Below are 27,056 nucleotides of genomic sequence, written 5' to 3' on the forward strand. Positions count from 1 at the left end.
AAAGACTGCTGTCAATTTTTCCACTGAGCGTGTTTGGATTGGAATTATTTGTCTCCAAAAATCCCCCTCAAATTAAACTGGAAAGAAATCCTGATATGCTTAGAAAACAAGAGAAACAACGTCAGAAAACCATCATGTCAAGACACTGGAATATTGCAATATATCCCGAGATATCTGTGCGTCTGGCACTGTATGGTCATGACTGGTCACAAACAAGTGCTTATGAACCAGGTATAAAAACCAATAATTTTCCTGTTGAGAACAAATAAAAAGCAGATGTGTTTTTATTTCAAGGTTACAAAAATGTGACTGTGAAAAGAACTAGTGACCTTGTCCAATGGCAATTTAAGGACTTCAGTATTTTCAGTAGGGTGTACCTGTAGTTAGCTTCAGTTCCATAAAGACAATAAGAATGGATAAAGCAGAACTGCCTCTGTGTGTAAGCAGCAGGTAGAAGCAAACTGATTTTTATACTGATAGGCTTAACTAAACAGTATTTTTGAGAACAAAAAAAATTTGAAAGTATTTCTGTGAAGAGGTAACATTTTAGGCATTTAACAGACCGTCTTCTCCAGAGTGGCACATACCTTACATCCTTCAGGCTAAATACAATGCATTTGTACTCCTGAATATGTACTGAAGCAGTTCAGCTCACACGCCTCACTCAAGGGTACAAATGCACCTAAAAACCACACCTACACCCTCAACAGTTACAAGTCAAGTCCAGTTCCTTAAGCTTTATGCTACACTGTCACCAAATGGCTTCAAAGCCCTCCGAGGACAATTTGGTACTGAAATAATACTAAAAATACTGCATAACATCTCCACAGTTGGCTGCACTTCAAGTGTAGGGATGTTGTAGGAAATGTTACAGATAAGACGATGACCACATTCACTTTGTACTTTTACAAGAACTAAAAATAATAAATCGTTTTCAAGGCCTGTCTGATTACCATGTATCCAGTGACCAGACCCCATTTAAACGATGGTGTCTCATGCATGCGGCCAGGTAGAATGAGAATCTCCCCATTATACAAAGATGAAGAAACAGTTTGTGAAGAGTGGAGATTGTTTAGATTGGTTAAGATGACGTAGATGGAATGGTAGAAATTAATGTATAAGGATATTCCCAGGTTCAAATTTGAATAGTGTCAAATTTTGGTTTCGACATTGTCTAAAACTTGTTCTGTATCAGGATTTTATCTTTAGCCCTGAAGTATGAGATAGATAGGCTATGATAGTGTTTAATACACTAAATGTAAGTATGTTTATTTAAAGGATCGCACAGTGCAGGCAGCCTTACAACTTTAAAGCATTTAAGTGGATGAAAAAATGTATGGTTTCGGCGGATTCAAATAGCGTCATACGTTCATTCCTATCATCGGCGATAGCTGTGTCATTTTGTCAGCTTGGTCCATTGCGCTCCCGTACGCGCCGGGCACGTTTGTAGTCATGGGAACCGCTGGAGTTCTGCCTTAAACTGGACAGAACCGGTGTGAGTAGCTACGGACACCCGCCCGAGCGCTGCCGTTTTTAATAAAATCATTCCTGTCACTTTTTGTAAGAGATATTACTCAAATGAGTACATGAACATAAATAAATTTGGGGTGTATGGCAAGCCCTCGGACCTTGATGTTGTGATACTACACCGCAGAGATCTATGTTTGTTATATTATGTAATAAATTTATAATTAAAACTGCCGTTCTTCTGTCATTTGTTCTCTTGTTCCTTCCATTTTACAAGCTTAAGACCGCCATTTCTAAAGGTAGGTTGTTGTTATACAAAACATATAAGAAACCAGAAAGGAATTCATCAAATTTACCTGTACATAGTAAGTAAACATACTGTAGTTTTGATTTTTTTAAATGTGCCATTTGGCTGAGTGATGAGCAGAGAAAAAACACCACGGGTATGCACTTTATTTTTGCTTCAAAGGACATTAAAATAACCTAGGGTAACAAGTCCATGACGGTTCCAGCTTTCTTCTAATCTTATAACTACAATCAACAACCTGCACTTTGAATTTCATTACATTCATTCAGTACACTCTTGTCCAGAGTGAACAACAAATAGAAGTATACATGTGCATAAAACAATGTACTAGTGCATGGGTCCCAAACACGACCAAGAGAGATTGCGTTTTTATTTTAACCTTAGCAATTGATGCACGATCCACCAAGTGAGGTGACCCTGGTGTAATTGCTTGTTTTAATTTCTCGATTTTAAGTGTCGATTGACAAAAACTAGAGGCCCAGGTGGAATGCTGTGGTCAGGGTTAAGAACCCTTGTGCTAGTTTACATACCAACACAATAAATAACAGAATTTTTAAAATGCACTGAATTTGTTTTGGTTCATAGGGGGGGTATACCTGATGATTCGGTGTGAAATAACCTTCAATGTTGAATGAGCCTATTCATTTATAAATCCCAGCCATAGGATTATTTTATGCAAATAATAATAGCACTGTATATATGATTATTATTATCTGAATTTGAACAAAAGCAGCCTTGATAAAAACCTAACCACAATATTTCACAGAGATTTAAATATTGCACACACATATCGCAATCTATGTTGCAACACTACATAAGTACACACATTATTATTACGTTGTTTGTTTTGCTTTTTAATTTCCATCAAATGCAGCGTAGTTCCCTAGACAACCACAGACATCCAGTCCTGGAAGATGGTCTGTAATGTACGACTTTTCCCACAGAACATGGATGAGTATTTGATGACACAAACAGGCAATTCCACTACATCTTCCACAGTTTCCAGCAAGCCCACTGAATTTAGTACAATCAAACGGCACTTGACTTAAACACAGAACGCATGTACAGTGCATGTTTGAAACGAGCTGCAGGAGGGGAGAGTTTTCACGTTCACAGTTAGCGATGCTGGTCTGTTGAGCCCTAGCATATCCTACTCACTCTGAAGCACACGGACAACGGAAATGTGCTACGCACCAGGGTTTGCACCTCAATGGTCCTTCATGTAGGACACATAATATGGACAGATGTGGATTTCCTTTCCTCCACTGGAAATGTCAGGGCTCAGCGGACGGAATACCCCAGGGGGCTTTTCACGGCAGGGAGGGCTTCTCCTCTTTGGGGACACCGTCTTCTTTGTCTGAAGATTCCTCCTTTTGTTCAAGTTCAAAGTTCTGCATTTTAAAAAAATATATATATCACATTAAAATGTACTTCTATAAAAAGCAGATATACTCGGTGCTATAACTGTATACTGTAACTGTGGATTCATCTCACTTTAGTGACCCAAAAATCCAAAATTAAACCCAACATTTCAATTCAAAATCCAAAACTGCATATAGCAACTGCAATTCGATTAGAGATTAATTCTAATTTGCATGTTCAACTAATCAGCGCTTGGCATCAAATAAAGACAGAAGAAGCTTTATCAGAGGGGCCCGTCATTTCTGACCCTGTGGACATGAACGCAGACTCGTAATGTCATGTTTACTCCTTTACTCGTCTTTAACAATCTGAGTAAATGCCATACCTCAAGTTCGCGCATCACTTCATCCATGAAATTGTTGGAGTTTTTCTTGTAAGACATCGCCAGCTTTATTGCATCTTTGAAAAGCTATGAAAAAGGCAGTATTAGTGTACAGTTCTTCTCACAGAGCTTTATCTGTATCATTATCTCGTTCTTGCCAGTAAAGGGATTTGGCCATTCCTCTTGTGATGAAGGATAAATGCCACCCTGATCCCAGCACTCTCACCTTGACCACATTGGTTCCATCAGCAGCAGACACGTAGTACAAAGGTAGACCCTGCTTCTTTGCAAAATTAAAGTTTCTCTGAGTCACCTTCATATCAGCTGGAACAGCACAGGACAGACAGAGTCACCAACACGGACAGTCACAACTACCAAGCTCCTTCAGATCTGTAAACCTTATTTTGCAAATTTATTTGACTTTTTTTTTACTTTTTTCTTTTTTTTTTTGCATGAAGTGCAAGTTTGACAGCTATTGGTGAGGTTGCATCAGTCAAACATATTTAAGACCAATTCACATCAGAATACTAATTCAAATGTAAGAAAATGCATCTGCAAATCCTTTACAAATTGTTTCAGAGATGGTTCAAACATTAAGAGATCTAGAATGAGCCACTCACCATCTATTTTGTTTGCAACAACTATGCACGGGATCTCTGGCCTGTATTCTCTCAGCTCTTTATACCAGTTTGTGAGATTTTTATAGGTGATTTTCCTCTGGACATCAAAAACCTACCAAGAAAATAAATGTTTACTTAATGTAGCACACAAGCACACTGATGAAAATGCTAAAACAAAGTCCTGATTAAACTGAAAAAGCTTATTGCAGCTGTTATGCCCTGCCATCATTATGAGCCACCAGATTGTGGCTGGAAGCGTTATTTAGCAGACGCTTTTATCTAAAGTGACAATGACTAAGCAGGGGGCAATGTGGGGTTAAGGGCCTTTCTTAAGGGCCCAACAGCAATGCATATTTTATTGTGGCTACACCGGGGCTTGAACCACCACCCTCCCGGGTCCCAGTCATGTACCTTAACCGCTAGGGCCACAGGCCGTCCCCAGCTGGGTTGACACTCAGCAGCCTGACAAACACTCACCATGATACAGGCATGGGCCTTGTAGTAGTAGGAGGGATGCATGCTCTGAAACCTCTCCTGGCCAGCCGTGTCCCAAAAGTCTAAAACACAGAAACAAGCATCAGCAGACTTAACATCAACAATGTCCCGAAAGGTCTAAAACACAGAAACAAGCATCAGCAGATTTAACATCAACAGTGTCCCAAAAGTCTAAAACACAGAAACAAGCATCAGCAGATTTAACATCAACAGTGTCCCAAAAGTCTAAAACACAGAAACAAGCATCAGCAGACTTAACAAGTGTCCCAAAAGTCTAAAACACAGAAACAAGCATCAACAGACCCACGCAGCACGCTTTTCACTCTATGGCAAGGACCAATCCGCTTGAGGATTTTGTACCAACTTCTAAAATGATTTAATTCGCGAAATAATATCTTGATCAGACATTCGTATATGCACTAGCTACAGCTGCTGATTGCTAGTGTGTCCTAAACAGTTTACGGTGCTTAAGTACAGGAGTGAACCAACGTCATAAAAAAATAAATGAAGGTAATTGGTCGGAACAAAAACCAGCTCACAGACCAGCCCTCTTGGACCGGAGTTGTGCGCCCCTGCTCTACGGTCAGACTGAAGGCTTTTTTCAGTACTGATATTGAGTACAGATTTAAAGTACAGATCCTCAAAGTTAAACAGTCCACCTTATTTCAATGAAAAATGTAAAAGGGTAAACCTCCATGGAACAGACCTACTAATACGGCTTTCCCGTCGATTGTAGTCGTGTACTTGTAGAGCGTTAGTGCGTATGTGGATAGCTGCTCCGGACGACTGGGCAGAGGTTCAAGATAAGCATCACATTCAGGCCTGATATCATAACACTGCATCATATCATTCCATACTGTGCATTGCGAAAGTTTGTTAGTTTTATAATAAAAAGTATGTTTTGGTTTGTTTTCCATCTCAGTCATGTACATGTAACAGGGCTCCAGCAGGTTGCAGCACTTCCTTTTCTGTGTGCTGTGCTAGTAGAAAATTATGAGATTATGAGAAATTTCATGAAAACTGGAGCTTATTACACCATTTTGTTTCCCCAGTAGGATCACTTAACGTTTGTCGGGTGTTGCAATGAAAAAACGCATCGTGGCACAAAATGTGATATTTAGAGGTCCATAACTTTGTAAATAAAAACCCAAAATCTTTGTAAATAATGTATGTAGAGATATTTTTCTATGTAGAATTCATATCTCACCAGTGGCTATACTGGTAATGGCAATCAGACTCCAGATTATGACTTTAGATTATGGGGGTATTACAAGTATATAAAGATGAAGTCAGGATAGTTGGAAGTGTTGTATAAACCGAGATGGCTCTCATGATGTATGATCCTCAAGATTTCAGGAATCTTAGATCTCATAATTGTCTACCAACACAGAAAAAGACAGATCCAAGAGGTGATGTGGTGCAACCTCCTGGAGTTGGCGTGGAATGGCTCAAGTCTTTTAAGACTTGATTAATGTACATTGCCTGACATGTTGCCAAATGATTTGTGGCATTTCGATTTGAAAGGATACTATCCATCCATGAGGAATCTTTCCATTAACCTGGAAGACAAAATGGGGACAAGCTGGTTGAAGCAGGGGCAGTTAATTGAAGCTGAACTGTAGCCTGAATCCCACACAATTCCCCTTAAACATATGGGAAATAAAACAGTTTGAGAGATTTGGTACATTTCCCACAATAACCTACCCTGTAACTGGCTCTGTAAGACTGACAAATTGGTAAATTTCCATGAAAAGACCATCGTCGCGGTAAAGTTTTTTGTCTTATTAATGTCAGTAGCATGCTAGAATGCTAGAATGTTCAACCTGAATAAGTACAGACCATGGAGAATTTTCCCTCCACATGAAGAAAGATGAAGTGCAGTAACAAGACAACGTGAATTTAAGCAGGACATCCCCCGCCAATCACTTCATCGCTTCATAGCTTAAACCATTAATTTCCTAGTGAGACAGCATTTGCAGTCCACAGAGCGTTAAGGTAACGTTAAGGAAATTCTCTAACGTTAGATAGCTGATGTTGCTATGTAACGTTGGTCTGTGATTGTGTGCGAATGAAGCGCTTTATAACTTAAATGCAGTCAATTTACCAGATAGTGAGATAAACGAGACACTACTGAGTTTCTAGCAATGTTATGCAAAGGCGGTACCAATATATTGCGAAATGTGGTGTAAAAAGCAGGCAAATACAGCTAGTCATAGCTGCAATATGCGGGTAGCTAACTAGCTGAGCGCTAGTGGCCATGGCAACTTACTTCGATTTTCCAACCGCGCTATCTCCGAGACAAATGATCTTAACTTGCTCATCTGTGTCGTATTTCTCCTGATCCAGTTCAGAGATGTCACTTGTTCCTCTAGCCATCTCTCGTCCTCCCCAGACTCTGGCAAAACAGCCCACTGCCGAGAGTGTATTATCATTTAGCAAACGTAATTTAACTACGGACAGCCAAGATTCGCTGATGCGATTAGCCTAGCTAGTTGGCGCTTAGCTAATTTAACGATAAACCGTTGCAGAATCCGTTTGCTTTGCCAGTTAGCTAACTCTTAACGTAGGCTAATTCATTTTCGGATGAATCAATCTAGCTAACGTTTTCCAATAGGATATTCTGTGTATATTAGCTATGACATAACTTGTTTTTCATATAACATCTAGATAAATGAAAGAACAACAAATCTCATGTTGCTAGCTAGCCGATGGATAGCCCGTGCTGTTATCATCTCTTCCAGTGTCGGTTTCTATGCAACGTAAAGACGCTTGCACTAGGGCCACTTTTCCGGAAATGGGCTGTTCGCGCTATTGCCTGATACATCGCTTTTATAATTTGGATTACATTAACGATTGAGGTCATATTTAATTTTCAGGATTTTTCAAAAATGTGTTTGGATATTTTAATGCCATATTCGGGCATTTGATTGATTTAGCCAAAAACGTTCCATCCTGATATGAAGTCAATAAACTGAATGCTGAAAAAAAATCCAATCAATTCTTTTTCATTTACAAAATGATTCATATCGCAAAAAATACTTTCCGATGTTCACATTCTTTAATTCAGCTAATATCCTATTCAAAGCAGACTATACATTCATGTCGCAGAAATGTGCAGTCGGCATGGGGGACATTTTTTAAGCCATTTTACTTTGTGTATGTAAAGTTAAGAGAGAATAATAATTTGATTAGGTAACATTAGATATTTGTGTTCATTTTCCTTATCACAGAGGCACTTCTTTAGTTGAAGGACTTGTTCAGACTCCTGGCCATGGGACCAGGTTCCTCCCTGCCTTTCATGGGAGGTCCGCCAATGGTGCTACAATGGCAGGCTAGTATAATAGCAGACTGGTATAAACCTCCTGTACCAGCCCAAGGAAGCCCTAGTTCTTGGTCATTCATCTTAGTCTATTCTTGATTATCTTGTCCACCCGGGGGTGTTTTGTCCTGCTCCAAAACAGAAGCCAAGGTACTGAGTGTCTTCTATGGCCAACTTGCACTTCTTCACATTCAACACATTCAACACATCAAGGTCAACCCTGCAGCCATAATCTAGTTAAGGACCTCTTTTAGGTGCAACAGAAGCTGCATTATGGCAGCATATTTGAGAAGTATTTTCATCAACTGCTGCAGTGTAGCTGGTGTCCCCTCTAGGCCAAATGGAATCACTTGGTACCATTCAAAAAGTGATCGGATGGTGGTGTATGGCTTTGACAATGGAGCTAGGGCTCTGCCAGTTTGAGCATAGTTGTGGGTCCTACTTTTTCTAATGGCATCAGTTTTTCGACTCAGCACCTAGCATGGGATGTGTGTATAACTATTTTTGTATCGTGCATCTCTGTGTGATTAAACTGCATTTGACATAGCTGTGTCATCAGTTTGGAGGTCCAGTTGGCATCTTAGTCTGGAAGAATTTTAGCCAATATACCCACCTGGGTTCAACTTGATGTGTGGGATAGTAATGTTCAGAGTGAGGAGGCTTGAAAAGAACAGCCAAGTTTTCTGACACCCAGTACATGAATAATAGTCATTTGGCACAGTGCAAAATAGGTCTGGGGTTATTGGATTGAAGCTTAACTGTAATCTTAAAATCATTTACAAAATTGTGCTTACACTTACACATCTATAAAATAACCAAGACCAGAAAAGGTTTCTTACGTTGTTTTTAAATGGCCTATCTGTGTCTTATGCACCTGTGATATATAAATCTCAAATGAATTTTAATTTAAGCCCATGTGAAACTGCTTTACAATTACTGTCTTTTGAATTTGACCAATAACTGCAATTTTCCTCTAAATAAGGTTATATTTCAACAATTTCTCAATTCTTCATACCTAAAATTGATTATCAATGAAATGTTATTCTTGAAGCACACACGGCAAACTTTATTGATTTGCATGCAGCCTACGTGAGATACAATTAGGTCGTAAGGCCACTTCATAAATGTGCATTAGGGTTAGGCATGATTATGATTTTCTGTTACAATCACAAATAACCAGCAGCAATCATATTAATTATGAGATGCTTCACTGCTTTATTAGTTTGTTTGCAGCACATTGTTGAGCGATGTCTTTACACTCATGACAAAATGCTGTTCTTAGATTATATATGTAGCAGGACACTAGTCTTCTTTGTCCAAAAAGACAGGAGTAGAAAACTCTGAATGCCGGATTCCAAAAGAGAAACTTGGGAATTTCTTCTTTGTGAACGTGACCTGGGAAAAACAGAGAAGTTGATAACTTAATTTAGCATTGGAGGTAAAACAGCATGTCAGTCCAAGTTCAGTCAAACCAAAATACATTTTATATTGTTCATTAAAAAAATTTCCAGCAATGGCTGAAATCTTAATGTGACAAAACAGCATTAGTGGCACAATTAAAATAAAACTATTTAAGGATGGGGTGATGATTGTACTGGTCTAAGAAAATGTATTGTGCCACAATAAAATATAGATTCATAGAACTTACTCCTTCTGGCTGGTAGGCTCCTGGTCCTGGTTTCTCTGTGAGATCCCCAGGCATAACATTGCGACCGATCATGCTGTACTGGGGAGGCTTGTATTTGTAGCTGCTGGGTTCCACCATTTTGTAAGTTCCGGGCCCTGGTGTCTGTATGATAAAATACATAGACAAATTATTAATACTTGAATCACAGTCATCAAAAACACACAACAGTACAATTTGTTTTGGGTTACAACAACAACCATTACAATATTAGTGTTTATAAAATATATGTGGTTATAAAAATGTGGTCCTATAAAACATACGTTCACCCACTTCTTGGGGGCAGCCAATACCCAAGCGACTAAGGTGCTGGACTGGCACCTAGAAGGATGGTGGTTCAAGACCCAGTGTAGCCACAATAAGATCTGGCACCCTAACCCCAAATTGCTGCTGGGGGGATTGGCCCCTGCTTAGTCCAATCAACGGTAAGTTGCTTTGGATGAAAAGTCAGCTAAATAACTCTCATGGCTGAATTAGTCACAAGATGTGCTAATGCACATTCATTAAAATAAAATAAAAATTGGCCAAGGAAAAGAAAACCAGCAATTATATTTTGCAGTTGGCATAGATCTCGGCTGAAGTGTATGCAACATTTGCATACTGTTAAATGTGATACTTGCTGGGAGAAGATTATGTCCTTTACCTTTTGAAGGTCCTCATGAAAACTGCCAACCTTGCTCCTCCCAGTGAGGGAGAAGTTTGGGGCAGAGGGTTTGTTCACAGTCTTGGTTCCAAGTACGGAAGGCAAAGAATAAGCTGCAGGCCCTGATTACCGGAGGAAGGAAAGCACAATATCATTCAGCACACATGATTTGCAGAATCCATTTTAAGGATAATTTTATCTGTATACCAAGGACTATTACAGGATACAAAACATCTGAATCAAGGATTCTCAAACTCAGTCTTGGGCTCCCCTGTGTATGCTGGTTTTTGTTCCAATTACATCTGTGACCCCGGAATTTGAAGGTCTTAATTACTCTTAAAAGGGATGTTTACACTCCATAGCCCACTTTAATGCCTACCATGAATCTTTATTCAGTATTCAATATTCAATATTCAAGGTTCAATATTCACATACAATACTTGAGTCATTCAATATGATATGGATATAATTCCTTAAGAATTTTTTTTTTATTTCATTAGTCAGAAAGGAAAAACTTTCATTTTTTGTGAAAGTTTTTGTGTTTGTTTCATTTCAAGAATTCAAAGTGAAGACAAAGTGAATGGCAATAAGCCAAACCTGCATTGCGGTAGTACATCAAAGGTAAATTATGGAAACTAGCACACATTTTGTGCAGCCTTATTGGGATAAGACTAGCATACACAGTATGCCCAAGTAACACATTTTGTGAAAAACTACCCTCATTGTGCATGCAGGATGGATACACAGATTAATCAATGAGGTATGTTTTGCAAGACTGTAGCAATATATACTCTGTGAGCACTTTATTCGTTTTTTACTACTTATTTTTTAGACTTATTGGTGGTCTTCTGATGCTGTAGCCAATCCACTTAGTAGATTGATGCATTGTGTGTTCAGCGATACTCTTCTGCATACCACTGTTGTAATGTGTGGTTATTCGCATTACTGACACATTCCTGTCAGCTTCAACCAGTCTTGGCCCTTCTCCTCTGATCTCTCAGTAACACATTTTTGTCCACAGAACTACTGCTCACTGGATTCTGAAGGTTGATGTGGACATTAACTGAAGCTCCTCACCCATATTTGCGTGATTTTATGCATTGCACTGCAGCCAAATGATTGGCTGATTAGATAATCACATGAATAAGTAGGTGTACAGGTGTTCCTAATATAGTGCAATGCATACAATACAACCACAATTCAGGAGTTCACTTCAAATGAATCTCCCAATCATTTAATAAGCATACATATATAATAATAAAAGTATTTATTACCTGGGGATCTAGGATTAAGGAGGCCTCCTGTCCGTGCTGACATTGAGAATGCTGGGGGACTGAAATATGCAGACTTTCCGGATCTTTCTGGAGCATATTTGCCTAGGAAAGGATAGGACATGTTTTTCTATGAGTACCCACCTCTGAAGCTTGGGCATTTTCAGTAGAACGGTTTGCCTTAAGCATTGTATGTAACTGGCCTGGCCCAGGAGTCTGGAAGCGAAGGCAATCTTTGGGACGACTATAAAGTGAGTAGGATGGTGTTCCACTACGCCCTATCCGGGTGATATTGGATGGGACCAGGTAGCTGGGTCCAGGGGACATCTCAGAAGTTCCCTGACCGCGACGTATGCCAAAACTGAATGCTGGTGCTTGTAGTTTCCTTGGATCATGAAAATCATATCCTTAAAAAAATGATGAAAAAGTACAACAGCAATCACAAAAACACAAAAATAAATCTATATTTGTAAATGGTAAACATTGGATTGTATCAGAATATATAAACTATACAAACCAATAAGACTGTGAAATAGTCCAAGACCACTTGTCTCATTTGCTTACCCATTCATTTTAAGTCATTTTAATATTTTCCAGTTGCATGGAGGGAGCAATAAACTATAAAGTGGACCAAAGATTTGGAGAGACTGATTTTGTCAGTAGAGCTAAATGATTTGACTGCAAGATAATCAACAGCATGACGTCATCGCTCATTACCTGTGCTACCGGGAAGGGCGTATTTTGGCCCAGGGCTGCTGTAAAGGGCTGCAATGGGGCCTCTTGGCTTGTGAGGCCTCCATACACCTACCCACACTTCCGTCTGTGACATTTTGTCCTAGAAGTGGAACAATAAAACAAGAAAACTACACTGAACACATCCACTCATTTAAGTTACAAATTGTTTCAATTACTTTTGTTGAAATGTTACCTTCGTAAATTCAAACGATAACTACTGAAAAGCTCTATTCAAACGAGAACAATTAATTCTAAAAGCATTCCCGATCCGTGTGAATACACTCTTCACAGATGTGTGCCCCTGAATGAAAAACTATTACTGTTCGGATCAACAGCATGCATGACACTTTTCAAGGTGTATCTACTGTGATGTAGGCCAACTCTCCGTTTCATACGCAACAATAGAGCACGGGTGTAGCCGTAGCGAGTCAACGCGCCGACCTATTTCACAGGCGCGTTATATTTATATCCAGGTGAAATAAATATAAATAACACGTTAACTAACAAACGTTTTTTAAGTTATGCATTCTCAATGCAAATAATTACATTGTTGTTTTATTTATGCTTTATGGTAAGTAATTATGTAGGATATAACTTCGCTTGCAAGCATATGGGATGGTAGGCTAACTAGTGGAGTAGAAAATAGTGGAATTTTATTGTAACAGCTAACTAGCTGTTACAATAAAAAGGCTAACTTACAGCCTTTTATTGCATTTGCTAATTTTAGGCTGGATTTATAGCATAGCATAGCAGATATTGAGATCTTTATTTTTATTTTTTTGAAAATCAGAAACCCATTCTCGGAAATCAGTCTATCAATTTTAACTAGCTAATAGTTAGCTATAACTCAAAATGATTTCGGTAAGACTGTTAGGTAACCTAGTACGTTTTTTACGGTTGATTAACGCTGCCCCAGGAAAGCGTCTCGGTAATGTTAGCTGTTAGTTGGGTTAGTTACAAAGTTTGCAGCTATTTCATACTAGGCAATAATATTAAATAAAATCAAATAATTAAATTTAAATCGGCATGTCAGAAATGTCCACTCTACAGATGTATGTTACAGTCAAAATAGGCTAACTAAGTTAGTTAACAGTTACAGAGCTATTGCTAGTTAGTAAAACATGCAAATCAGTCCATTTAATCTGATCAAAATATTTACTGTATACATGTATTTATCTTCCAGAAATAACAGAACTGTCCATTCATAATTTAGATTTTTAAATAAAAGGAAAACCTGTCAAAAACTTCGGCTCAGCACTCCAGAGGTTGCAGCATGTCGAGCTGGCCCCACACAATGCTCTGATTGTTTATAACTTGTTTCTTGGTGATGAACGCGCTCAGTTACCATGGCGATACTTTTGAGTGACGTGCGGCATTCCACCACATCTCCTGCTCAATGACAAAAAATCTGCAGAAAAGACAGCGTAGTATTTCTTTATTGTTATATTAATCTTTTGTTTTAATTTAATTCAGATAATCTGTTTCATCATTGCAAAACGTTTAGGAGTAAAATACAGAAAAGACTTGCTCCAGAAATCTGACAGAGGGCAGTGCGATTCAACATTTGAGAAGGATAATCTGCATAACATCTGAGCAAGCAAAGTACAACCTAAAAGTAGGCTAAAATAAACTTGAACTTATATAAACAAAAAAATATTTTGTTTTGTACTATTCCATTATGTATTTATTTTATTATATTTAGGCTAGGCTATATATATATTGTATTTGTAGGGTAAGCTACTGGATGGTCTTCGCTGCTCACTGTTGGAAACAGAAACAGAAACTATCAGCCGTAAGTCCTGATTGGCCAGTGGAGACTGCCCTAAATATTTTTTCCATTTGGTCATCTGCACATCTGCGGAGTGTGCCCTTCAGTTCCTACTGTAAGAAACGCGGAGGTAAGATTATTACAGATAATTAAAATAGTTTGTTTTCTACTCACCTTGTTAATGCCATGGGTAAATAATATAGCCCAGTTACCAATGTAACGCTGACAGTGTTGACAAAACAGTGAATAGATCGCAAATGTGGTAAACTCGTGTCATGAACTGTTCATTTTTGTGATGGATAATATGGCTACACACACGAACCCACGCAGACATGCGCACACACACTTCAATATGAATGTTAATGTTAATTATTACAGTTAGCCTATATTTTTGTTAATTTAATTTTCTGTACTGTTAGTCCTCATGATAGTCTTGGCTTCTCACAATTGACATCTGGATTTACTGTAGGAAAGACGATTGCATGTTCAAACTGGTCAGAATGTTGACTGAACTTGGAGGACATAAATTCTTAAAATTGAAAAAGTGTCTGAAGGTCCCCACCTCTATTTACATGTACATCTGTCTGCCTTGCAAATCAATGCACCTCCTACACCAGCAGCTGCGTGCATCTTTTCCATGTGGTCTTTAAGAGAAATTCCAGGTGAATCCCAAAGTGTTGGGAATATTGCTGATGAGAAAGCAGTTTGTGCAACTGCGGCAGCTACTGTGTGGCTAGGAAATGCAGGGTGTTCATTTTATGCTCTCTCCTTGCCTTAGTCCACAGTGAGCTTCATCTGAGCCGAGACCACTCTCATCATGTCTCATCATGTCTCAATTACTGAGAGTGTGTGGAATAGCACTGAGAGCCAGCTCCTGTGTTTCTGCCTGTTGCCTCTGAAGTGAAATACTTGGATACTTTCGTCTTTCGTATCATTACCCTATTCTGTTGCCCACCTTTCCCCCGAGCCCCGTCTAGATTATCACCTTCCCTCATGTATTTAACCCTCAGTCTCCGCAGTAACCTTTGTCAGAACGTTGATCATTTTTAGTGCCAAGTTCCTTGTACGCCTGACAATTGAGATTCCGTACAACACCCCTTTGATTCGTTTTCCGAGTTTGCCTTGCCCTCTTGTTTTGGTTGCCCATCTGTTTCTTTAGTTTTTGATTATTTGCTTGGTTTTTTCGACTCTGCCCTTTTGTACCTTTGCTTTTCTGGCATTGTTTGTGGATCTCTTGGCTTTGTACTTGGACTGTTTAAACAACGTTTTTTGGATTATCCTGTGGTCTGCTTTTGGGTCCTCAGTGTCGTATATAACAGAGACCAGGTGTAGCAAAAATGCAAAATATATCCAAAATATGCAAACTGCAATCTGCCTGTCCTGTTGTTGTGGCTAACTAGTGGTTTGCATTTTGCAGCGTAGCCTCTGTAGTTCCGCCTGTGAAGTCATCTATGGACTGTAGTCATTGACAAATCCACACTTGCCACACTTGTTTCTGATCTGTTGGGCAGTTTTTTTTGCTCACCAGTGCTCTCTTTGTTCCAAACTTTATTTTGGCAAGCCTGTGGCTCTGACTGTTTTTTTCTTACTCCGCAGCCTCATAATGGCTTCCTTTCATTGGCACAACCCTGGTCCTCATGTTGACATAACAACCAATAACGAATCAAAAGCCTAGAATCAAGTCTAAATACTGAAGGCTCTCTTACACCTGTACCCCTACTAAAACAATGTTTAATAAAATTGAAATTCTTTACTTTAACCACATGTGAATTGTTGGATTACAAAAGAGTGGAGCACAGAGCCAAAACAATAATATACAGATGTAGCAAGGTTAACTGAATAACTGTTTATGCCCTGTATCAAATATTTATTTATTTATTCATTTATTTATTTATTTATTTATTTATTTATTTATTTATTTAGATAAGAAGTGCATATAAGGCAGAGTATTTGCACTGTGTCCTGTGTGTTTATGAGATGTGTCTTTGGCAGGTCTCGACTCTGACAAGTCACAAGCTCAAATGGAGAACACGGTCAGCTTCCCCAAGCTGATCCGCAAAAAGAGGGATGGGGGGCAGTTCACCCTGGAGGAGATTCAGGCGTTTGTGCTGGCTGTCAAAGACAAGACCATTCAAGATTGCCAGATAGGTAAAAAAACAATGATCATTTTATAATAATGAACAAACACACTGTTATGGACTTTCTGTCCAATGTAATGTTGTGTCTAGGACAGGGCTCCCAACCCTGTTCCTGGAGATCTACCATCCTGTAGGTTTTCATAGCCCTAACAAAGCCACATTCAAAAAGCTATGGATATTGTTGAGCTGCTAATTGGTAGAATCAAGTGTGCCAACTTAGGGGTGAGTTGAAACAAACATCACCAGGAACACGGTAAGGCAGGGAGGGGGGTCTGAGAGGGACAGAATAGCTGAATGTGGAGAGATGGCATGCGTCCTTATTTATTCAGCAAACGAAACAATCAACAATCTTCTACATTCACCCTCACTAGTCCATCCATCCATCCATCCATTATCTGAACCCGCTTATCCTGAACAGGGTCGCAGGGGGGCTGGAGCCTATCCCAGGATACATTGGGCGAAAGGCAGGAATACACCCTGGACAGGTCGCCAGTCCATCGCAGGGCACACACACCATTCACTCACACCATTCACTCACACACTCATACCCACGGGCAATTTAGACTCTCCAATCAGCCTAACCTGCATGTCTTTGGACTGTGGGAGGAAACCGGAGTACCCGGAGGAAACCCACGCAGACACGGGGAGAACATGCAGGCTCCGCACAGAGAGGCCCCGGCCGACAGGGATTCGAACCCAGGACCTCCTTGCTGTGAGGCGGCAGTGCTACCCACTGCACCATTACCCCCCCCCCACTAGTGTCAGCCCCAAATTGGCTGGTTTTTCAATAGTAATGGTCTGCATTTATATAGCGCCTTTATTCAAAGCATTATACAATTGATGCTGCTCATTCACCCATTCATACGCTCACACACCAACGGTGATTTGCTGCCAACCAGCTCTTCGGGAGCATTTGGGGGTTAGGTGTCTTGCTCAGGCACACTTCGACACACCCATTAGCACTTGAAACCGTGCTTGAGGGTTTTCAGCGCATTTGTCCCTGGTTATGGGTATGCACTCTGTTGTATGTCGGGCTTGTGATGAGCGGTGTACTGCCCCCTAGGGGCCATGCTGATGGCGATATGGCAGAGCGGCATGGTTGCCGAGGAGACGCTGGCACTGACACGTGAGATGATGCGTTCTGGGGAGGTGCTGAGCTGGCCGAAGGAATGGACAGGGCTGGTGGTGGACAAGCACTCCACAGGCGGTGTGGGAGACAAGACCAGCCTCCCCCTGGCTCCAGCGCTGGCAGCCTGCGGCTGTAAGGTGCGTATCACTGGGCTAGCCAATTTTCTGCCCACAACAGCACCCCTGCAGCCTGACGGTCGTGCCAAAAGGGTAATCTTGCGTTGTAATCTCAGGCCTGCATGTTTGCAAATCAATCAGGGGAAAACATTTTTTAAAAGAGAGCAGCCTCGTATACCGGAAAGGCAGCTCTGGTTTCCAGCAGATTCAGTGTTGTGGTTAGTGTGATTGTCTCTCCTGCAGGAGACCTGGATTTAAGGCTCACCTGTTCCTGTTTGTTCGTCCCTGTTTTACTCAATTTTCAAAAAAAAAAATTTCAACTCAGGGGGGTTGGGGAAAGGCAATCTTAACTGAAATAGGTCCATTGGAGCAACTTAGAGGGTCCATTTAGAATGGAGTCAGCTTCAGTCAAATCAGCCAAAAAAAACGCATTGATGGCTGCGAGAGCAGACTGCCGCTGAAGTCATACGCTCTCGTGGTTAGCTTGCTATATTTACCACAGCATGACTTCGTGACGCTTCTAGATGCGGATTAACACTCTTGTAACATGCAGCGAGTTGCAGGAAAAGGGTCTTTGTGCTCGTAGAAGTCGCATTTTGACTGAAAAAGGCAACCGTCAAAAAATAAATAAGCATTGTCCAAAAGTCCAAGGGTGTCAAGGTTATTAGAAGCAGTTGCACTTTACCTCAACTGTAGATGTACAGTAATTCAAATTTTTTGTTGAGTGATTAATTCAAGGCATTACCTTGCACAAGTGATGGTGATGAAATCACTGATTTGACATCGGTTAGGTTAGTAATACAGGACATTGTAAACACGGTAGTAGAACATGTTGCAGCACTCTTTGTTGACACTGCGGATCATTCCCTGCTTTTAAATGTTTTGTCTGGTGTTGGATTTCATCTCTATATGCACATTCTTGGTTCCATAATTACTTAACAGAGCAGACACATGAGCCAACATCACATGTTTTAGAGGAGACAGTATGCTGGTCTACGCTCTCCCAAACTGGCAGCGGTTTAGCACAGTGCAGGGATCATACAAACACCCAAAATAAGCATAACAAATCCCAAAAATAAGGATCAATGATGGGACATTGGCTGGGCTTTCCTGGCAGTGCCGGGCGGTGTGACACTGTGCCCTGCGTTTGGCAGGTCCCCATGATCAGCGGCAGGTCTCTAGACTTCACAGGAGGGACCCTGGATAAACTGGAGTCCATCCCCGACTTCAACATCCACCAGTCAGTGGAGCAGGTAAACCCGAACACATGTGGGAATTCCCTCCTGGAAATAAAATAAATATGCACCACAATGGTTAACCTTACTTAAATCTAAGTGGATGTGACCTGGCGACACATCAGAACTGAGGGATATGCGATCATAGGACCTCATTCAGCCATGAAACGTTATTGAAATACAATGCAGAAGCGCAATTTCAGAATCATTTCAAAGTAGTTAATAACAGAATAATTTCACAGCATTTTTGCTCAGGGGGGAGGGGGTGTATTCAGGTTTTTGTTGCCACCAGTTACCCTGGCTCAATCAGCGGATTAGCCATATACTGGACACCAACGCTGATTCACTTGTAGATTAGACCACAATATAGACATACAGGCACAAGCACAATCACCAGCTGCTCTTCATATCACAGAATGTGGCTAATGTTTCAGGTCATGTTCTGCAAATATTTGGGCTAATTGGTTCATTGAGAGCATAAATTGGTCTGAAATCTAGAAACAGATATGGCCTTCCTTGCCCATCCCTAGATATTGCAGACTCCGCACTGGCATGAATATGGCCTAAACTTGGCTCGTCATTCAGACGGATGCTGTGTCTCAGTTGTTTCTTTGACACCTGCAGGTGAAGAAGATTTTAGAGGATGTTGGCTGCTGCATTGTGGGCCAGACACAGAACCTGGTCCCGGTTGATAAGGTGTTGTACGCCACACGGGATCAAACCGCCACTGTCGACAGCTTGCCGCTCATTACAGGTGAGGTGCAGATCAGATACATACAAACTTCGCACACCTGTCACCTCAGGAAACATCTTACCCATATTGAAGACTATAAGATAGTAGCATTCATCTTTTCTTTGAGAACATCTAATGAAACAATGAAGCCAATACCCTGTGTGTTGTATTGTGTAGCAGTCGTTTTTTAATAGTCACAGATTTTCTTGAGGTTTTGGTTTCTCATGCAGGAATGCATTCCGCCAGTGATAGATTGATGACAGTTTACACACTGACCGTTCACAGCTTCAATTCTCTCAAAGAAGGGAGCCGAGTCCTTATTCACCCTGGTTTTGGATGTGAAGTACGGGAAGGCTGCTTTGTTCAAAGATATCACCAGTGCCAGGGAGATGGCGCAGTCCTTGGTAAGATGGAACCTGGGCCCTGTTTTACAAAGCAGGATTACTCAATTAGCTGGATTACAGCATTGAGTAAAAACCCTGAACTCTCCCAAATCTGGAACATAGACTGAAGCTGTTCTGGGTTCTGCTCAGTGCAGTTATCCAGCTAACCCAGTTATCCTGCTGTGTGAAATATCCCCTGCTGCTGCTGACATAACACAATGGAACACAATGACAAGAACAGGCCATTCAGCCCAACAATGCTTGCCATGTGAAGAAAGGTTAGCTTTGTGTTTCCAGCTACAAATTTCTCATGAATATCACAATTCCAGTGCAATAAAGAGATGTCTTATTTAAGCATTTATAATAAACTAGTAGTGTAGTGTTGGTGAAGAAACAATAAACAGAAATCACTTATTGACATAAGCTAAATTCACTTCAACGGATGCTTAGTCTTGCTGATGTATTATTCATAAAAGAGGAGTGCCTGTTTCCTACCAACAACGTGTACCTAATGCTTAGTTTACCTAAAAACTAGATAGTATTTGGCACTGTATCAGGCCTTGTCTTGACCTCAGGTGACGGTGGGGAACAGCCTGGGCATCATTACAGGGGCCGCCCTCAGCAGGATGGACACCCCCATCGGGCTGTGCGTGGGGAATTCTCTGGAGGTGCTGGAGTCCCTGGAGTGTCTGAAGGGCCGAGGGCCAGCTGACCTGCGTGGGCTGGTCACCTACCTGGGTAGGGGAGGAGCGAGTGGGAGTCCGGCCTCTCATCCATCAGCTGTGGACTTCCACCAAGGATGTGAATAGTCCCGACTCACTCACACTGAGTCACGCTGAGACCCAAAATAAATGTACAGTTTCTTTTGGGCCGACATTAGCGGTCACCTGGCAGTCGGAGGGTTGCCGCTTGGCAACCTTGCCCCTGGTTGTGTCAAAGTGTCTCTGAGCAAGACACCTTGCATGGCCGCCTGTCCCTGTGGGTGTGTGTGGGAATGGGTGAAAGCGCTTTGGATGAAATCGCTGTATGAATGCAGTCCAATTACCATCCATTTTTCAGCAAACCCCAATCAATCATGGCAATGAGCAACAACAAACGTTTTTTTTAGGTGAACTGCCCCTTTAACCTCTTTAAATCATGCTTACAGGTGGTCTTCAATGCTTAAAGGTGGTCTTTCATGTTTGCGTGGTGGTCTTTCATGTTTGCATGGTGGTCTCTCATGTTTGCATGGTGGTCTCTCATGTTTACAGGTGCTCTTTCATGTTTGCGTGGCCCTGTTTCCCCCCAGGAGGACAACTGCTGTGGATGAGTGGAAAGGCCCCCACCCTGGACTGTGGGGAGAAGGAGATTTGCAGGGTCTTGGAGAACGGGGAGGCCTTGCAGAAGTTCCAGGCCATGCTGCAGGCCCAGGGGGTGTCCGCAGAGAATGCCCGCATCCTGTGCTCCATGGACACAGACTACTTCCGAGTCTTGAAACGGGCGCCTTCTGTGGTGGTGCTTAAAGCCAAGACGGAAGGTTTGCATCGAATTTCAATACTAACTTCCCTATTGAAAGCATCTGTATTGATTTAACCATCTCCATTCACAATACAGTAGCCATAGGAAACATACTATAAATATAAAAACGACAAAATGTTTGCACAATATTTCCCAACACTTGTGGCAGAAAGCAGAACTTACAGTGAGCTCAGCCTTCCAGGCGGTTTGCCCTGCAGTCATCTTCACCTAAAAGACAAAACAGTTCATTCTTTTTCACTTTTTCACTGGAACTGTGAATATTAAAAGCAGGGCTGTGTGCGGCTTGCAGACTCCCTAAAAACACTCACAATGGTACAGGTGGGGATATCTTGAACCATGTTTTGGGGTAGTCTGCAAACTGCGAATCAACCCTTCTTGAAGAAGGAACAAGACAGCAAGAACTGCGCCACGTGCGTAGTACTTGAACCACTATTTGAGCTACAAGTTCCTTCAGGGGAAATGAGCCATACATTATTTAGGTCAAAGCTACCATGTTTGTATATTCTGGTGTCTAACTGCCCTCTTTGCATTTTGTGTTGCAGGCACAGTGCTCGAGGTGAACGGTTTAATAATAGCTGAAGTCCTTCACAAATTGAGCGGGGGACGAACACAGACTGGAGAACTCGATGATCACAGTTCGGGGGCTGAGCTACTGGTCACCGCGGGGATGGAGGTGAAGAAAGGTAAGCTTTGTGTTTCCAGCTGCACACTTCTCATCAATCTCACAATTCCAGTGCCGTGCAAAGATGTCTGTAAAATCCTTCATATTATAATAATGGTGATCAAATTAAATTGACTCATTGTAATGCAGAGCAGCTTAATGACACTGGTTTAACATTGGTCACCATGCCGGACTCTGCAGGTCTGGTATCTGTATGCGATTTCAGTGTGACTCACTGACTGGGTTTCCCTCTGTTGCAGGTGACCCCTGGGTCAGAGTGCATTGTGGGACACCAGAGTTCAACGCTAAGCTCCAGGCCTGCTTTCAGGAGGCGCTAGTGATCGGGGCCGCTGACCACTACCACCCTGATGGAACCTTGCTAGTTTCTGAGTTCATCCCTCCAACATCTTTTAAAAAATAGATGATGCAGTGAGGGCTTGGTCATCCGCTTTTATGGGGGAAATAATTAATTAATTAAATAAATAATTAAGAGGTAAAAAAAAAGTATTATATGGTTGTAATATTTAACTATATCACACAGTCTCCGTTTGATTGAGAAATACTTCAAAATGAAAGTTCCATATTGTTCTCAACATGAACTGGGACAATGTTCAAAGCCCTGTGTAAGTCTTTACATATTATTTTGAAAAACTCATGTCAGTTTGCAGTGCTTTCCCTGTTTGTTAAACCCAAGTGAATGCTCTAACAGCAGTTGCTTGTTGTCGCTGGATGGCCAGTTCTGTGTTGTACGAGTTAAAGATCTAAAAAATGTTAAATATTTCCAGGAAAGTGCACAGAGCTCAAAGCTCAACTCGTGATGTGATCCTTGTGCATAACAAGTAGATGATGCAGTGAGGGCTTGGTCACCATCTTTACGGATGACTCACGGCCTGTTCCACAAAGCAGGGGTAATGCCTTAACTGCGCTGAGTAAAACCTGGACCCCGCCCCACATCTGGAACACAGACTGAAGTGAGGAGGGTCCACCGGATTTTACTTTATGCAGTTATCTGGGTAACTCAGTAATCCTGTTTTCTGGAACAGGTCCTAGGTCAAGAGAAATCCTCATGAGAGCATTCAATCCACTGCTGGACAAAATAATACATAATGTTACAAATACATTCCCGTTGGAAATTCACTGGGGAAAGCACAAAAATATGCATGTCCAGTAAACAGTGGCTTTTCATATTGTCGCTAAAAATTATATTCTGTATGGGTATACAGTGTATTAGATATATTCAGACACAGTAATTTAAAATCAATCGGTATAACATATTTACCCAGGCGAGTAACAAACTGGCAGACATAATTTTGAAGATTTTGAGAAAGTCTGCTTGTAAATTGATTATGAAAAGTATTACAAAAATAATTATTTCAATAATAATTAAACACTTTGAGCCTTAACCTTATTATTTTCACTGTAAAAACATGGCAACTTTAAACACCAGTCTACAGGCAAATGAAAAACGATAAAAGGAAAGGCTATAAACATTAGTGACTGAAAAATTGATTTTACAACTGGACCTGATAACAAAGTCAATAAGTTCAAGTTCTACTGAGCAGACCAATGTCCTGTATTGGCTTCTCATCCTGTGCCCTCTCATGTACTCGCCTTATGTTTCCATCATGTTTGCACGAATCATTGGATAATTTATCCAGTTAAAGACCCTCGTAAAGACCCTTACCCTGTGTAGCACAGGTACTCTGAACACGCCACTGGAGGAAGGGAGGGAGAGTGAGAGAGTGAAAGAGAGAGAGGAACCAAGGCAATAATGTTACAGCCTTTTAAATTGGGATTGTGTATAAAAAAAATACTGAAAACATTTGAATAAATCATTTTTTTTAGAAAAGCTTTAAAATGGAGGGGTACGTAGAGTCATGCTGCATACAGTTCTGGTCTGCAGGCTTTGCAGGGCCATCTGTGAGGTCGCTCGCTGCCATTGGATTGAGCTCGCCCAGCACTTATTTCGATTGGTGGAGGGAGGTTCAGGCCGAAACACACAGTCCAGGCTGGCCCCGCCCTATTCTGCAGGCTGTAACGAGGGGCACTTAATTGCATTGGGAAGCAAGAGAGTGGGCTCTTACTTATTTCTATTGTTTGCTCGCTCCTTTTCCTACTCCTAGCCCTACCACAAAGGATGCACTGAGGTTTGTACGGCTCTGTTCTGCAAGCCCTCCCAGCCATCCATAAGGCCATAAAGGCTGCCTGAGGGGTAAACACAGAGCAGATCCGGCCACAACAGGACAGACTTATTTATTTAGGTTATCTGTATATCTGGATGTGGGTGGAAACCCACGCAGACACAGGGAAAACATACAAATTCCATACAGAAAGCCCCAGGTCGGATTTGTAAGCCAGTCATAAGTAACATTTGGTCTCATGTGCTGGTCAGCTTGCTGACTTCCCCCTCCTGGAGCATACATTGTTAGCCCCCACCGTTGGCACACATGCATGTGGGGGAGAGCTAGAGAAGGATTCTTAGAGGCACCTTCTTGGGCCCTGGGGGCCCCCCTTTTTCTCACATTCCTACAGGATTTGAGTACAGGAGTACTGGAGATGGCATAAAGATGTTTCATGATAATCCCAGGTCAGAATATAGTGATGTTTGGTGTTATTCTGATTGGTTCAGTGCGACTGGTGTAATGGTCTAGTTTTTGTAACAGTCTATTGTTGATATCATAACCATTCAGGAGCCGAGGGGAAACTGGGCAAAAGCTGTCTCTGTAGAAGCCATGTGTTTTAGCCCCCTGCCTGGTGGGCCTGGCTGTAAATTATAGATGGGTGACTCACTTTTAGGGTCAAGAACTAAGGCCTGGATTTCGGAGATAAGGAGAAGAAACCAAACAGTCTGGGGTGTCTCCTTTCCTTTCATTCACCCAAATCAGGTTTATCCAAAAGGTATATTACCATGAGAGGCACAAAGACATATTTACAGCATAATGCAGTTATCATGAAAACTCCCAACTACAGCATTCATAGATATGATGGGGCGGCCTGTAGCATAGTGGTTAAGGTCAGGAAGGGCTGCCATTTGTGAGGGGCCTGAGAGCTGGGGTTTCAATGTCACTTCCAAGGGGGAAGACTCCGGACAATGCCACATTGCCCTCATTTGGGCACCGCTGTCATTACACCGGTGACTGCTGTCCTAGATTAAATATTCAAAACTGCTATTAAGATAGTAAATATACCCGGTAACACCTTGAAAACATTGCCCAGGTGATCCTTGTATTATTGCATTAAGTCTTATGTAATGGTAACAGGAATTGCATGTAAAATGGATAATCAGGAGGGAAGTTTCATGATAACTGCAACATAATAAAACATAAGGGTAATCTGTTTGGTATGGATGTGATCTGATAAAATCAAAGAATCGGATGAGATACATTTCATACCAAATGGAATTGAATAAACTATAGTTTCGGTATCCCAAGGGAAAACCTACACGTCCTCTCCTGGTAATCATCTCATTTTCCCTACTCAACAACCCCCAACGGTGGAGGTCTAAATTCCAGATTTGACCGACACTGCCGTCTGGTTCCAAACGTATGATTTGGCATAAAAGCAAGGGAGACAGACCAATCTGGGAAGATCATATTCGCCTTCCCACACAGCATATTGTACGTGTATGTAAGTATCAGGAAGATCGTATTCGACTTCCACACAACATGTCTTATGTATGTATGTATGCATGTATGTGTAGCAGCGGAAGATCATATTCAACTTTCCACATGGCATATTCTATACTCTGTGTTTGTGTGTAGTCCAAGCAGGCTAGGTATGATTATTTACTCTCTCTATTCTTAATTTGTGTATTTTATAATTGATTATGATATTCTGAAGCCAATAACCTACCTGTCTGCGAATAAACTATTTTGTTTGTAACTTGCGTGATCTCCATGACTCTAATTCATCTTGTACCTTTTCAGCCTAAATTACAACTGAATACTCAGGGGGAAATGGTGGCCAAAGACCGACCGATCGGCGGGGCGGTACACCTGTGTTAGTTCTAAGCTGTGCGGCCAGCAATTTCTGTCCCTTAAGGGTCGGGGGACGCACGGCTCTTGTAATCTGGTGCGAAGGGAACCCATGGGCGTTACGGCGCTGGTTCCTGCCAAATTAGCTCTAAGGAGCCCAGTTAATGCTACGCCGACCTGGGCTCGCAACTATCATGGCAGGTTTGCATGTATTGTGTTGACTGGACCCTCAGCCTCTGAGTTCTCCACCGAACTGAGATTTCAGCAGTAATGCTAATCCCGGGAGCATATATTGAGTAATGGTGGCGCAGGTACAAGTTGAATGTAATCACTCCCGAGGTCCGCGTAAATTGCAAACCCAAATTTCTGAATTATATTTTAAATGGAGTCAGATAAACGAGTAAAACTATAGTAACCACTAAGCGTACAATACGGCCCCGTTTGAGAACAGAGAATATTAAGAATTGTACTGATCCGTTTCTGGCCAGCTATAAGCGGGATATGGGGCAGGTCAATCCTTATCCGACCCATGGCAACGGACCCAGTATACTCTTAAACATAATTGTGCTCTGTTCTTGTACGGAGGATAATAATTAACCCAACTAATGTTCTCCCAGCAACGCCAGAAGGACAAGCACGCAAAACCCCCTTCGGCCCCCGCTAAATTCCGTCATTGGGTTAGCTGTGGGGTTTTACAGATTAAAACCCGGGACCATCTTTCTGTGAGGCGACAGTGCTATCCACTGTAGAACTGAGCTGCCCATAAAGAATGGCCTTATAAACGCGAGGGAGGGTAGGTGGAGGGGTTTTAGAATAGCGGTCTGTAGGGAGCATACTGTACGTGGCTTAGACTGGCAGCCTGCAGCAGCTGCATGAAAGAGGAAGTACCAATGAGTAATGAGGAAGCCTCTCCTGGTATGTGAGTGCACTGTGATAGGCCAACATCACCGGAGCAATCGGCTCGTACAGCCAGACACGGCTTGACTCTCATGGCCTGGCAAACTGCTCCATTAGTTACATTGTATTACATTTTGTAAACAACTTTTGTAGAATGAACTCTAGTTGTGATCAATAGCGTAGCCTGTAGCATAGTGGCTAAGGTGACCTGCGAGGTCG

General features: G+C 41.6%; 3 protein-coding genes across 3 annotated transcripts; 1 reads left to right on the plus strand and 2 right to left on the minus strand.

Moving 5' to 3' along the window:
* Positions 1–1,904: 1,904 nt before the first annotated feature.
* Positions 1,905–7,403, minus strand: rabl2 (RAB, member of RAS oncogene family-like 2). Its single transcript, XM_061252205.1, has 8 exons — positions 6,903–7,403; positions 6,163–6,192; positions 5,340–5,419; positions 4,616–4,695; positions 4,139–4,250; positions 3,745–3,842; positions 3,522–3,605; positions 1,905–3,165 (listed from the first exon to the last, which is right to left on the minus strand). Exons 1-8 carry the CDS (start codon positions 7,007–7,009, stop codon positions 3,085–3,087), a joined length of 672 nt encoding a protein of 223 aa, XP_061108189.1. The 5' UTR covers positions 7,010–7,403; the 3' UTR covers positions 1,905–3,084.
* A 1,744-nt stretch (positions 7,404–9,147) lies between these two features.
* On the minus strand, positions 9,148–14,912 carry cimap1b (ciliary microtubule associated protein 1B). Its single transcript, XM_061252645.1, has 8 exons — positions 14,616–14,912; positions 13,520–13,693; positions 12,268–12,385; positions 11,754–11,957; positions 11,554–11,655; positions 10,280–10,401; positions 9,601–9,741; positions 9,148–9,347 (listed from the first exon to the last, which is right to left on the minus strand). Exons 3-8 carry the CDS (start codon positions 12,377–12,379, stop codon positions 9,255–9,257), a joined length of 774 nt encoding a protein of 257 aa, XP_061108629.1. The 5' UTR covers positions 12,380–12,385; positions 13,520–13,693; positions 14,616–14,912; the 3' UTR covers positions 9,148–9,254.
* LOC133135559 (thymidine phosphorylase-like) lies at positions 14,015–25,852 on the plus strand. Its single transcript, XM_061252644.1, has 10 exons — positions 14,015–14,183; positions 16,046–16,201; positions 17,255–17,457; positions 18,591–18,689; positions 19,296–19,425; positions 19,690–19,808; positions 20,363–20,525; positions 21,076–21,303; positions 21,848–21,988; positions 22,227–25,852. Exons 1-10 carry the CDS (start codon positions 14,030–14,032, stop codon positions 22,385–22,387), a joined length of 1,554 nt encoding a protein of 517 aa, XP_061108628.1. The 5' UTR covers positions 14,015–14,029; the 3' UTR covers positions 22,388–25,852.
* The last annotated feature ends 1,204 nt before the right edge of the window (positions 25,853–27,056 follow it).

Source organism: Conger conger, chromosome 8, assembly GCF_963514075.1.
Source record: "Conger conger chromosome 8, fConCon1.1, whole genome shotgun sequence".
Taxonomy (NCBI): Eukaryota; Metazoa; Chordata; class Actinopteri; order Anguilliformes; family Congridae; genus Conger; species Conger conger.